Source organism: Homalodisca vitripennis, chromosome X, assembly GCF_021130785.1.
Source record: "Homalodisca vitripennis isolate AUS2020 chromosome X, UT_GWSS_2.1, whole genome shotgun sequence".
Classification (NCBI taxonomy): Eukaryota; Metazoa; Arthropoda; class Insecta; order Hemiptera; family Cicadellidae; genus Homalodisca; species Homalodisca vitripennis.
In genome coordinates, this window is record NC_060215.1 from 128,492,056 (window position 1) to 128,506,633 (window position 14,578).

The following is a 14,578-nucleotide window of genomic DNA, read 5'->3' on the forward strand; positions in this document are numbered from 1 at the left end:
TGATCAGGAACCTATAGCAATATTATCCACAAATATTTGCTAAGAAAGCCCGCAAACTAACTGCAGATAGAGTGCTCCTCTCCTTGACCAATGCCTTAGATTGGTTTTACTAGATAGAGCCCAAACAGTTTTTACAAAGTGTAACGTTGTTATTTTCTATAAAATAAAGGCATCTTAGATGTGGGTTAAAGTACAAGGCCAATTCTAGCGAGTCACCACGAAGGATCATCTCAAAGGCAAGTTGAGTAAATTGTAAAGTTATAATTCCAAACAATCTATTTACAATCGTCTAGGATATTTAAATACAAAGGTTAATCCCAATTTATTTTATACATTACATGGAATTAATCTTGAAAGGCTTGCGGCGAGTGCCACTATAGATGTGAATTTGGTGCGTAATCTATCAGTAGCAGCGAACACGATAGCCAGCGAACACGACCTTTAGTTCATAGCTTTAACAATGGAAGCCACCTATTATCTGGAATTGTACTGGACAGGTTCTGGTAGGATGATTACTGCCTAGGTTAACAAGCGGAGAGCGGAGATTGTGTCGGAGTCGTTGTGGCTATCGGGTAGTGTAGACCGGGTAGAAGAGTATGTACATTGTCTAGGCTTAAGTACAATAGTTAGGGAACTTTCGGAACCGTATCTAAATTATTACTTTATCTTTCCTCATCAAACCTGGTTAGGTTGGGATAGGGGAAATCTAGTGGCGGATCCACGGTTAATAATTAGTCCTCTGGAAAGGTGCCCTCTTCCGACCGAGACGACACAAGGTCGCAGGCTGAAGAAAAGAGTAATCCTAACTAATACAAAATGACAAGCGTTAAGGATTGTTTATTGGGCCTACTTCCTTCTGAGATAGTAAAAGGTCAATCTGTGGACTGTAATCTGGAGCTGAAACGTACCTCAAAGTCCTTCATCACACCTGCAGTTTAAAGTCGATGCTGTTGTAATTCTTCTATGTGATTTAATTCCCCAGAAAAGTGTTCAACGGCACGCGATTGAACATTAAATATTTACACAGAATGGTTATTGAATTAACCTTTAGCGCGGAAAAACAGTTTTTCTACTACTTTCACTTTTAATGCTGTATTTTCGTGTTAAGGTATTTTTCGCCTTTACAGTGAATAGGGCATACGGTCAGTCTTTGAAAGTTGAGGAATATGTATAAGGATCGAACTCCTCTCATGGCCCAATTGTGTGGTGCCTGTTCATGTGGAAGCTCGCCTGACAGTCTGGTAATATTGCGGTCTGAGGAGCGCACAAAATATTGTTTATTGGGAGCTTTCATGAAAGTGTTTTTTCCAGCAGTTGAGTATGAGAAGGTTCCTGTTCCTGTTCCTGCCGGTGTAAGTGAAAGTATTATTTTATCTCCTCAAACAAACCATAATCTATCGTCCACACGTAATTTGTTCCCTATCACACCGTAGCGAATCACGGTTACTTTCAGCTAGTGGCTATATAGTTACAGGATGTATACACAATGTCCTGAACCTTCTGAAACTTCAAAACTTACTGTCATAAAACGCAAAAAGATTCCTACTAAGAAGGGATTTTCTATCAGGTATCAGGTCACTGCCCACTGGTCTTTAATTTTTCATTATAAATTACTAAAATATCAGGTACTATTAAGTAAAATACCTTGAAAATTTTCATATACTCAGAATTGTATATATATATATATATATATATATATATATATATATATATATATATATATATATATATATATATATCAGATGCTCGCTAAGAAAATACTTCTCTCAGTATTGAGAACAGACTTACAAATTTCAAAAATTAATCAATCATGACGCTATTGGAAAGTTCCGATCACCTTAAAAACTATACATTACACACATTAATATTTCATGCCTTCTATTAGGCTTTGAAGAGTAAAGGCCTAAAGTCACAACCAAACGAACTTCCAGAAAATATTAAAACAAACTTCAGGAAACCAACTAGGTACTCATTAACCGCAAGTTTAAGGAACTGACATTATAATTGAACCTAGCAACTATGAAGTTCATGTTTATTTATGCATAAAATAGTTTGGGTTTTAAATTTAAATTTGGAAGTTCTTAGGAAGAAGGGAAAGTTTTAATAATGGCATTTTTCCAAGAATTCAGAGAGCTGTTTCAAAGAAATTGTTTACATGGTCCAGATATTTTGGGGAAAGGCGTGCGAAACAGCGGAAACATTTTATCAATTTGCATGGAACTGGCTAAACGGGGGCTGGCAAAATGTAACTGTCTGTCTGTCCGTATGAAACTAATTGGGTCATAGATCTGAAATTTTCCACGAAACTTCATTTGTACGTATACAGGTAACATTATATTAACAGCATGTAATGGTTTGAGTTACCTTATACCTTTCATTGGCTTTAAATCGCGATGTAAATAAATTTCATCAGTTCCCTTGAGCTAATTTATCTCTGAAAATATGACGAATCGTTAATAAAACACAAGGTTTAATCCTTGTGTACACTTATAACAATCCGTAGCCGTTTTAAATTAAAGTTATTGAAGTTCTAATACTAGTGAGAAAGAGTTGTTCAAGGCAAGAGTTTGTTTGGCAACATCGTTTCCATCTTAATAATGGCAGCTACCGAATATTTACTAGTTAATATTATTATAAACTTTAGCTCATATTCCAAAATTTTTCAATTTTATTATTTATATTCTATAAAATATTTTAAGCCCTTAAATATATAATTTTGGTTTCAACGATTAATTCACCCTGAATCAATAATTTAGTTTTAAAACTAGAGGATTGTAAATACAACCTCAGTAATGTGTTTGTATGGTAGTATAATCCAGACTGCTGACAACAATGTTGAGTCAGCAACAGCGTGTGCTGAGTGAGGGAGTGGCAGTCTAGACAGGCCATGGGCATGTCACTCAGTAAGGCATACCACTTCTTATATTAAAATTATGTCTCTAAGTTCAGAAGTGTGCCCCCGAGATTCATTTGCCAAAAACTCTAGTATTTTAATAGAATTACAGTAAACGAATAGTTCTTCAATTAGCCTTTCATTGTTTTTATTGATTTATTTTCGGTATATCATCGGAATGTGGAAACGGTGAATTAATAAAATTTTAAACTGCCAAAACTATTCGGACACATTATACAGTTTAACTCTTAAATCATTGAATACAATTTGTTATGGGTTCAAGTACGATGCAAGTTTAAAGATCAACAAAAACTTTTTGTCAAAGTTAAATTTATTTTCTGATTTTTGTCAAAAAAAAAAAAAAAAAAAAAAAAAAAAAAAAAAAAAAAAAAAAAAAAAAATAAACTAACACGCACATATTTTTAAAACAAAGCTATACCTGACTGGTTTTACACGTAGAAATAGGCTACATATGTCTGTGGCTACACTTCCGCGTTACACGTCGTCAGACGAATCTACAATAAACAATAGCATCGTTATTGATTTATTTTTTGCCGTGACACACAAATTGGATTGCTTCCCAACGATCGTAAATCAACACAATTACCCATTCCTACACGTTCGCGTCACTTTCGTGACTGGTAATGTACACAAAGCTAAAATGAGGTAATACATGTTTCTCTATTTAGCTTGTTAGGAATTTAATAGCTTATTCACTACACATACTTATTTAATAGTGTTTCATACCGTATTTCTTACTTCTTTTTCTATTACTTGATTTAAATGCATTTTTCGAAGTTTTTACGTAATTACTTGCATACTTTACTTCTAGTTTAATTAGTTTTGGTTTATTATAATATGTTACTTCATATATAAGTAGCCATATAATAGTTCGAAACTTAATGTAGATATGGTAAACTTAATGATGCCGCTAACATGTAAACAATATCACTTTGGGCGTGCATTTCAACAGTCTAAAGCTTACATTTACGTTATTTCTAGGTCGATATTTATCATTTAGGAGTTAAAAATGTGAGTAGTTAGATTCAATATCTTTTGTGATCCGTTAAACACTTTCACAATCTTATTAGCTTTCACGGCATTATACTTTAAAACTCTCATCGTCCTCTATCTCGAATCGTGATTTAATAACACAATATTAAATTTTATCTTGATTTTAAACTGAACAAACTTATAATGCCGAATTTATATTTTTTTTTTCTTTAAAGTTTTCTGAAATTAAAGATAAAGCTGAAAATCACAAACAGGCGGTATAACTAAACATTTCTGAACAGTTCGTATATACTCTGTGTAACAGTATCCTAATAATGTTGCATATTTTTTATAGAGCTTAACTGTTTTATTAGAAACAGACGTTTCATAATCCAGATAAGTTTGTATGCTTAAAATAAAGCTTAATTGCGCAAAATAAGGAATTTTAATAAAAAAACTATGCTATTTTACTTTTTTGTTTTTTGAACCATTTTTTCAATATAAATATTGTCGAACTCCTTTTTATTAATTAATTGTTTTTAAATCATTTGTATAACTTAGCAATTTTTAAGTTTATGGTTTTTAGTATGAAATTATCGGTTGCAAAAGAAATCTGTCGTAATGCATGTTGGTGGAACACTGGAACTTTTGAAAATATCCCCGTATCGTGTGTGCTATTCGCAAAAATAACTTTAGTTTACTTGGTCTAAATCTAAATATGTGCATAATGAAGTTTGTTTAAAAAGAACATTTAGCTTGTTAATGAAAGCGTAACATAAATTTACACCATTATCATAAGAGGTGATAAAATTCTTGCAATTCTGATTCTATAATTTTATTTGCTAAGGAGAGAAATGCCAATTCGTTTAGGACAGTGGTACCACTACACCCGTTATACTAAACAAGCGAGGAAACTTTCCCGCTAGCCACACAATAACCCAAAAGTGACCACTCTCCAACACTAGCACCATAACATTCCCTTCACCCACCATGGCGCGAATGGCGAATTTCTATTGTCATGGAGACCCCTTCCAGACAGCGTGACCAACCTTCCTGTCAAGCCTCCAGCAGAAGTGGTTAGAAAGGGAGAGATCCGGCCCGTTGCAAGTCAGACCCCTTGACAACTCCCGTTGAAATTGTCAGTTACTTCACGGTCAGACAGAATGGCAAGAGGAAGATTACGCTCATGAGGATAGCGAGTCTTCAGGTCAAGTTTCAAAAAGAGTAACTCAAGCGGTATATTTCGTGTGAGAAAGATGAAGTAACGTCTAAAATACCAGTGATTAAGTATTGGTCTGTCTTAAAAGCACAATATTAAAACAAGACATTTACCATCGCTCAGTGATACAAGAAATCAGTGAATCAGAACTATGGAAATGTTCGGAAAATACTACTATTTCTTGTGTTTGAAAGTTGTGGTAAAGTCATTCCTAAAACTTAATTAAAATTTGAAGAATTTTCCGAGATAGATTTGAGCTTATTTGGTGAATAAGATGACCATCAATCAGAACTGTAGGATGTTTAAATATCAGGCGGTCTGTCTATGTATCTAAATGGAAGTACTTGACATATTATGTGGATGCAAGCGCGAATTCTGTTATTTTTCCATGCATATACTTTCCCAATCACCCTTGTTTATGTTCGTAATGGTGCTAACACTTTTGAACAAATCACGTGAGTTTCATTTAAGTTTTAGTACGTGAAAAAAATTGCCAAAGCTGCAAGGGTTTCTTGCAGTCTTCACAACTTTTGTGAAGTCATGTGAATTAAAATTGCTCATTTTAACGATTCCTTCACGCAGAGTATTCGCAATTTCCCGGTACGTCCTCATTAGTGTTTTGGAAGATGGAAAAACTGTGAAGGTAACAGAATTTTAAGTGATACAAAAGATCATTAACAGTACGTTTCGAGTATCTCTAAGACTTGCACTTAATAGTAAAAATAAACAACAAACGCCAACCAGTGGCCAGTTGAATATTTCTTGCAGGTGTATTGTGACCTGTAATATTTAATTCAATAGATAATAGTGAGTGTTCATTTTATAAAGTGCATGTCTTCAAGACAGGACTGAAAGCAGGATGTTGCTCTTCCTGACAGCGTGTCACAACACTTTGGTATTATTTGTTTATTTTAACCCAGAATGTAATTAGGCGTTAAATTAGTTGCACATGAGAAATAGATTAGTGTGCATATCTCGATAGTGTTATTGATTTTATTACTGAAGAATGACGAATATCCGAAAAATATCCCCTGAAAAATACATTTTATACAACACACATATAAATGTTAATTCTATACGTCATTTCACTAATTAAAAATGAACTAAACATTTCAATTTGTGGTTGTAATTACTCTGTCACTATATTTTATTAATTGATCCCAACAACGAGCGTTTGACCTTTTACTACACACGACGCCCACACTCATTGTGTACTTGACTCCTCCACGCTCGTGTAGACGTGGACTCCTAACCCAAGTCTTAGCAGGAGCTTTCCAACGTCCATCATTATTAAGATAACAACTAATTCTAATCTATTATGTGATCAGGTCATACGCAATCCTACTAAACAATAGATGCCGCTTGTTCCCAGACAATTATTGCGTGTTGCAACCAGCAAGAGAACTCTGTTAACTTTACGGTTGAGTCAGGTTCAACTCTATTATCTGTCCAGTATTAATAATTTACAATAGCGTTATGCGTCGACTGGAATTAGATTTATTTAACTAACTTAGATTACCCATCACACAATAACACTGCTTCTACTTAAATATTTAAGTACTAAACGAATACTACTTTGATAATTTAATTTTGTAGGTAATTTGTGCATTTACAAATGTTATTTTACATCCACAATCTTCAAGACTTTAAATATACATACAAATGCCTAAAACTAGTATATGACAATGAGAAGTTGAAATGAAGTAAACAATTGTAGATATCAAAATTTTAAACCAACGTAATCTTTAAGACCACAGATATCAACCATAAAACCATTTCCATCATTATAAAAAAACTGTGCAAAATAAAACATGGGCGTTTAAACTAAATATATGCAAAATTTGTACTAAAATGCATTCTTCAAACTGAAAGAATAATTAAAATATTGCGAAATGAGCATTTAAATAAATAAAATATTGAATATTATTAAATTGTGTGTACCAAAGCATTTTGTTTACACAGCAATATTGTTGCTTAAATTGTGCTGGTTCGTTATAAAACAAAAATTGTATTATAACAAAAATGCATTTCATATTCTTTATGGATAGTTTCTTGATGGGATACGGTTTGAGAGATAATGTACTTGGAAGCAGTAGAGCATACCTGATTGTTGAATCGCGGCCAAAAACAGCGTAATGCAGACGATAGCTGACATGTCGGCGGACGGCGGTGCACTGACACTGACAACTGGCATGCACACAACGCGGTGCCGCGGAAGCAGGTAGGGAACAGCTGGTTACCCCCCTCCACCCTACAACTCTCCCCCCTTTACCTACAATTGCAGACATAATTACCAACAGAACTGGACTACAGTCCAGACGAACAATGGGACTCCTGTTTCACCGTTCCAGAACGTAGGACCCCAGAATCCCAGAATCCCAGAGGCCCAAAACCTATTTACAGGACCATGCAGCAGGACCGCTGCTAGAAATCCAGGAAACCGTGCATGATAACGAGAGAAGATTAATTCTATAGGCGATGTATTGTTTAAGGAGGGACTATATAACGGGTAGTCATGTAAATTTGTCAATTCCAATTTAATTAAAAAAACCGACAAGTGTCGTAGGTGGTTGGTAGACGAATGCAGACATATTGACCTGTATTCTGTAGTTCAGTTATAATGATTAGTGTTCTGTATAGTCTTTTATTGAGTGTATGTTTTAGAGTTAGTGAAGTTAACACACAACATGGCGGTGGTGATTCCTGACTTAGGCGTGCTACAACGCTTTAGTATGATTTGTTTATTTTAACTTAGTTTGTAAATATGTATTAGGTTAGTTATTTACCTGAAGAAGTGATGAGATTGCAGATCTCGAAACGTAGAGTTACTGATTTTTGTTTCACTGAACGATGGCAAATGTCCGGAAAAAAATTTCCTTTGAATTAAAAACATGTTTATTCACGTTAAGAGCTAACTTTTTGGCAGCCATCTTGGTTAACCTAATAAAACATTGCTAAACACTTGTAGCCTACACCTCTTTGTTTAAAGTTTGTTTTGTTGAGTGAACAGGATTTTCCGGAATTTTCTTGGAAACAGCAAAAAACACGGGACATTGTTCTGAAAACCTAGTATTACTGATTAATTACTTTTAATCTTTGAATGGTGGAAAATGTTTTAATTTAAACCATAATTGATAGGCATAAAAAACCTTTTTAGTTTTTTTATATTTTAACTGGTCATTAGAAAATAAATCAAACGTTCTTGTACGCCATCGTATATATATATATATATATATATATATATATATATATATATATATATATATATATATATGTATATGTATGTATACGATGATTATATATATATATATATATATCCGAACCGTAAAAAGTAAAGATGTCTTATTTTTCCAGGCAAAGTTAGGGCTAAAAAGCCCTCTCTAACACTTATCCTGAGGACCAACGGCTTAAAGGTGACTTCCGAACCACTACCAACGGCCGGGCAGGACCGTTACGTATACGCTTTACTAGACAAAAAGTGTTTAGAGCGTATTAACTATACCATTAAAATGAATCATCTGCCTTGACTGTAGGACATAAAATAAGGGCGTAAATCTTCTTGAAGTTGAACATTATTCTTATGGGGTAAAACTCAGAGTTCTTTCACTACAGCAGCTCTTTAGACTTAATCTTTGGAGGCAGGCAATATAACAGCTCCCTGTGTCCTTACCTTAAATGGCAGTCGCTCAATCGGCTGAAAATGACGTTGAGAAATGTAGTACAAATATCGATAAATAGGGCTGCGAGGAAGACACAAATTACACGTGTGGAGTTTCTCAGGACCATGAACGTCTGTCTGCTGGCCCGCCCCATCACAGCCACTACGTGATTAAGGTAGGACCTTGAAGAAGCTAATAATGATGCAATCTACGCGGAAGCATATTGGAAACCAGAAATATAATGACACTGATGTTTCCGGATACGTAAAGAAAATAAGCCAATGGATCATTTTGCATTCGTGTGTTATAAGATTGCAATCACATTGTTACAATCTTTAAATTCCATTCCACACAAATCTTAACTGATATTGTATTTTCAAGAACAACTGTTACACGATTGGATATACAATACTATAATAACATTCCATATTAATGGGCAATACGGTATCTAATAACTATATTATTATTATTAATAATATACATATCAACACGTTTGTATAATCATAATACAAACATAGTGATATAATAACACTACCAATGCAAAGAAATTTAACAAGAAACACATTCTCATATGTCAAATCCGTTAAACAAATTATAACACAAGTCCTTTACACCGTAACAAAATAGACTTCTATTTATTTACTCATTTTAAAACTAAACTAAAACACAGTAATAACAGTGTTTATTTACTGGGCACATTTAAATAAGATCCTTCAATAACCGAATAAATAAATAATATGCACTAAGTTTTAAAGCAATGTTTGTTACGTGAGTGAATGATGTTACTCAGTGAAAAAATTGAGTTATTGCGCATTACAAAAATAAAAGAGAATAAAGACAAAATATGCCTTCTAATGATTTAGTACGAATGTCAACGTATAGTAATAACTATGTTTATGTGCATCGTACATTAGCTGAAACCTTAAGATTATCTTTATTATCCTTACCACACTACTATACCACTGCTTCCGGTTTCACTCCTCCGTATACAATTGCACAGGAAGTCCGTCATTAACTAAGCAAGTTTTTTATTTGTTTTTTCTGATGATGAAGATTATAGTTATTATTATTATTATATTATCTAATCATATTGCATCATTGTAGTGTTGAAAATAGTTATATATATATATATATATATATATATATATATATATATATATATATATATATATAAATATGTGTATAATATATATAAAATATAATTTGATTGCATTAAACAGTATGTAACAAGTTTATGTCTACCGGTATATTCTAAACCGGGACGGAATTCTAAAAAATTAGACGAAAACGCCGAAATAAGGAAAAAAGACAGATGTGGGATCCATCACCTCACACCATGAACCTTACGCATATGAAGTTTTTGTGTTCACAAAGTATTGTATTTACATTTGTATATCTGTGATTATTCCTCTCTAATTAACTATACCAAGGATTAAGGAACAGAAGTAGTGAAGTAGTCTCTTAACCAAGACAAGAACACACAGTATAAAGCCGTAGTGAAGGTATTAAAACGAGTCCGTTAACTTCAAAACATTGTTTTGTGTGGTTTATATTGTTATTTTACCCTAATAACTTGTGAAACATGGGAGCTCAATCGTAGATCGGAGCGTGTAAAAAGGTTGAGATATTGTACAGAATTACGGTTTTGGTTTGTTCACCACAAAAACCTACCTAATAGGAAGAGAAATGGGAATGACAAAGCATTGTAACTTATTTATATACAATGAGTAAAGTATGTAGTTATATTGCAGTTTGCATTTGCATATGTTTTTGGTGGCGGTTTTAATGAGTATGTACTCCTTAGGAGTAAGAATCCCACACTCTGGGGGGTGATGGTTCCCTACCCCAGTTAATCTATGAAAGATTTACTCACATTTTTGCTTCCGAATGATATAAAACACACGCACGCGCACGCGTTTTATATATATATATATATATATATATATATATATATATATATATATATATAATTTGGCGATTGGTTTTTTTGTATTGCCAATTTTACTGAAATTTACGCTGTTGGATGGATATGATTTATCAATTAATTATTATTTACTTATGAGTGCTCTCTAATTCTTTGCTGCACATACCATAGTACCTGCAGCAATATCAAATGAATTAGGATCGACGGAGTATAGGCACTCTGATCTCGTGCTCATGGATTCAATAAACCCATTTTAAACTTCGTAATTTGGTACCATCCTTCTATAAATATATAGACACATTTTTAATTGTCCTTAGGTAACCACACGACTCCAATTTAGCGAACAAAGCCCCGTACACGGAACAAGTCTGCCTACGGCCTTGTGGCCAAGACCGTCGTACGAGTCTTTCAATCGTATTGAGAACGTACTCTAGGTTGGCGGAGAAACTTTGGTTCCTTGTTTTTGTTGGATATATTTTGACTGTCGAATGACGTGGTTTCTCGAAATTAACAGAATTTGGTTAATTTTTCAGCTTCAGACGAACGCGCATGCGCATTGCCGCTTATTAGTCGCACATTCAGTAGCAGACGCCAGGAGTGTCGCTGTAGGCCTTTCTACTCTTGAGATAATATTTGGTTGAGAAACGCCTAGTCCTCTTTCTTCTCTTAACACATACTTATCAAACGTACTACCGTAGCAGTAGCCTAACTTCCCCGTTATTGTGCCAATAATGCGTAACAACTAATCACAATATTGAACATCTGAGATATCCTCCGCGCCAATTTCATTTCCTCGCTATGAAATGTTTCAATTTGCGTACTTGGTCGAATGTCGTAAAACCACGTTCAATCGACTACCAGATCGCTCTTAGACCAACCGATCGTACTACGAGTGTGTACCGTAACATGTACACGAACAAGGTCAAATGCTTTCATAACACGTATGTACTGACTAAAGCTACAACAAGCATGTTCTGGAAAATTGTAAAGAACTCTCAACACACAACTGACTTATTATATTACAATATTAGTAAAGTTTATTTTGGATGATGGGAGGACTATGATAGAAGCAGGGGTTTTCCGGACATTTGCCATCGTTCAGAGATACAATACAATCAGTAACACTACGTTTCGAGATCTGCAATCTCATCTCTTCATCAGGTGAATGATTACCTAGTCAAGATCACTGCCTAGTCAAGGTTAGTTATTCACCCGAGGAAGACATCAGATTGCAGTTCTCGGAGCGTAGTGTTGCTGACTGCATTGCATAACTGAATGATGGCAAAAGTCCGGAAACATCATGTTTCCTTCATTATAAAGTAGTTATACAGAACGATAGTTATTCATTAAAGTGTGGTTTGAGTATTTATTAATAGCCAGAATTATAGCATTTTCCAGGTAGTCATAAATCCACCACAGTTAACAGATGATAATATATGCAACAATATGGATATGATAATGGAAATAAAAGTTTCACAATATGACGGTGATATGGTCATGTGCGTTTGGGGAAATGAAGGTTAAATTCTGTTATCAGTCCCCAAAGCTTTTTCTAGTAAGTTTGACGAGTTTATTATATCTGATCAGGCACTATAGAATTAGGAACTGTTACGTCATAGATTAATAGGTATCTACGTGATGTAATCTACTCAGTATAAGCCTTTAACAAAGTTTACTACTTTACGTTACTTTCTAAGTTAAATTATATTTGTTTCTCTAATCCACCAATAAGCTTTTTTCTCTGAATCGTACTGTGACAGATACAGTTCGTTTCACATAAAAGAAGGTATAAAATCACGGACCTCTTTTGTTCATCATATTTATAGATAATATATTAAACCTTATAATGAATAAAGAACGAATTCCTTCTCTATGTCGGTGATATTAAGTTATTTAGTTATGTAAAATGTTCCTATGACTGTCAAAACGGAACAAGGTATCAATTCTCTTTTGCCCTACAGCTGAAAATTAAAAATTCAACATTGGTAAATGCTTTTTGTGCCATATTTAAAATAATTCTCAATAGAATAGTCAAAGTCAAGGAATTTCTTGTTTACCAGGTGACATTAGGGCGACAACCTAGGTGACCCCTCTCTAACTCTTAACCTGGCGACCAATGGCTTAGAGGTGACTTCTAACCACTACCAATAGCTGGGGAGGCGGGCTGCTTGCAAGGACAGGGTCGCTCAGCAGTCACCCATCCAAGGAGTAGCCACGATCGACGTTGTTTGGTTAATATCTTTATTTAAAGAATTAAATCTTTCATAAAAGACTTATCATGTTTGTATCAAAACTCTTGCTGAAAATGTTGTTTTACTTTATAAGTTTGCATTGTCTAATGATTGCTTTCTTTAGAAGAGCGAGTAAAATGTTAACCGGTAGGAACGTTTAAACTGCTTTAGAAAGAATTATTTGGATCGGTAGTAGGGAAAGCGCAACCTTAACTGTAAAATACAATAGAAATTACGAGTATACAAAAGAAGGTTCTAATAATTTTATATTTTAAAGAGATTACTCACTGTATCACTGTTGTTTCTCATAGCTCTTATCCACAATGGGATTAATTATGTGTGCAAGAGGTAACGGGCGACTCTTCTGTCTTGGCGTCTGGTTCTGGTCTGGTGAGCGGTGTGCATGGCGACATGACTCATCAAAATCTCAATATTTGAATGTGCTACGACACAACTCCCGTTGTCGCTTTCCGTTCTCCCCTCACCAATCTCGGAGCTAACTCACCTGTCAACACAATGTCACGAATGTTTAATAACATTGCCATTATACTTTGAAATTTTCAATATGTCCTCCGTTTCCTTCCGTAGAAGTGTATTGTTTGTCCTCGAATAGTACATTATGTGTATAAACTACACATTGAGTATATACAGGTTGTAAATTAAGTCCTGATACGCCTGGATAGATTCTAAATGGATTGAGATGTCGATATACAATCATCACCATAGTTCTTAAAATACGTTATTGGATATAAAAGGTGGGCACTTAAAATTTTCAAATTACAACCCGTATCTTGAGAAATGTTATTTCAAAGGTTTATTCAATAGAAACACAATGACACGAAAACAACTTCTCTAATACGTTACTATCATAAGTTATGGGCAAGTTTTTGGAGCCGGCAGCGTTGCACCTGAGGTAAACACAGCTATCAAAACGCACTGTAACAAGAGTCTCATAGTAACCGGCTTATGCGGTCCAGAACGTAACGCATCGTAAGTGGCTCGTGCAGTCAGTATTGAACACAAAGACGTCTAGGGGCCGGCAGCGTTGCACCTGAGGTAAACACAGCTATCAAAACGCACTGTAACAAGAGTCTCACAGTAACCGGCTTCTGCGGTCCAGACCGTAACGCATCGTAAGTGGCTCGTGCAGTCAGTATTGAACACAAAGACGTCTAGGGGCCGGCAGCGTTGCACCTGAGGTAAACACAGCTATCAAAACGCACTGTAACAAGAGTCTCACAGTAACCGGCTTCTGCGGTCCAGACCGTAACGCATCGTAAGTGGCTCGTGCAGTCAGTATTGAACACAAAGACGTCTAGGAGCCGGGGGCGTTGATCCTAAGTTAAACACAGCAAGGACAACGCCCTGCAACATGAGCATCACAGTAACCGGCTTCTGCGGTCTAGACCGTAACGCATCGTAAGTGGCTCGTGCAGTCAGTATTGAACACAAAGACGTCTAGGAGCCGGGGGCATTGATCCTAAGTTAAACACAGCAAGGACAACGCTCTGCAACATGAGCATCACAGTAACCGGCTTCTGCGGTCCAGACCGTAACGCATCGTAAGTGGCTCGTGCAGTCAGTATTGAACCCAAAGACGTCTAGGGGCCGGCAGCGTTGCGCCTGTGGTAAACACAGCTATCAAAACGCACTGTAACA

General features: G+C 35.2%; 1 protein-coding gene across 1 annotated transcript in view; it reads right to left on the reverse strand.

Moving 5' to 3' along the window:
- LOC124369856 (carbonic anhydrase 1-like) overlaps window positions 1–7,282 on the reverse strand; it is a 162,728-nt gene extending 155,446 nt beyond the window's left edge. Inside the window, exon 1 of the mRNA XM_046827986.1 lies at window positions 7,209–7,282. Coding sequence (XP_046683942.1) covers window positions 7,209–7,260 — 52 coding nt within the window. The 5' untranslated portion in view covers window positions 7,261–7,282. The remainder of the gene's footprint in view (window positions 1–7,208) is intronic.
- Between the last annotated feature and the right edge of the window lie 7,296 nt (window positions 7,283–14,578).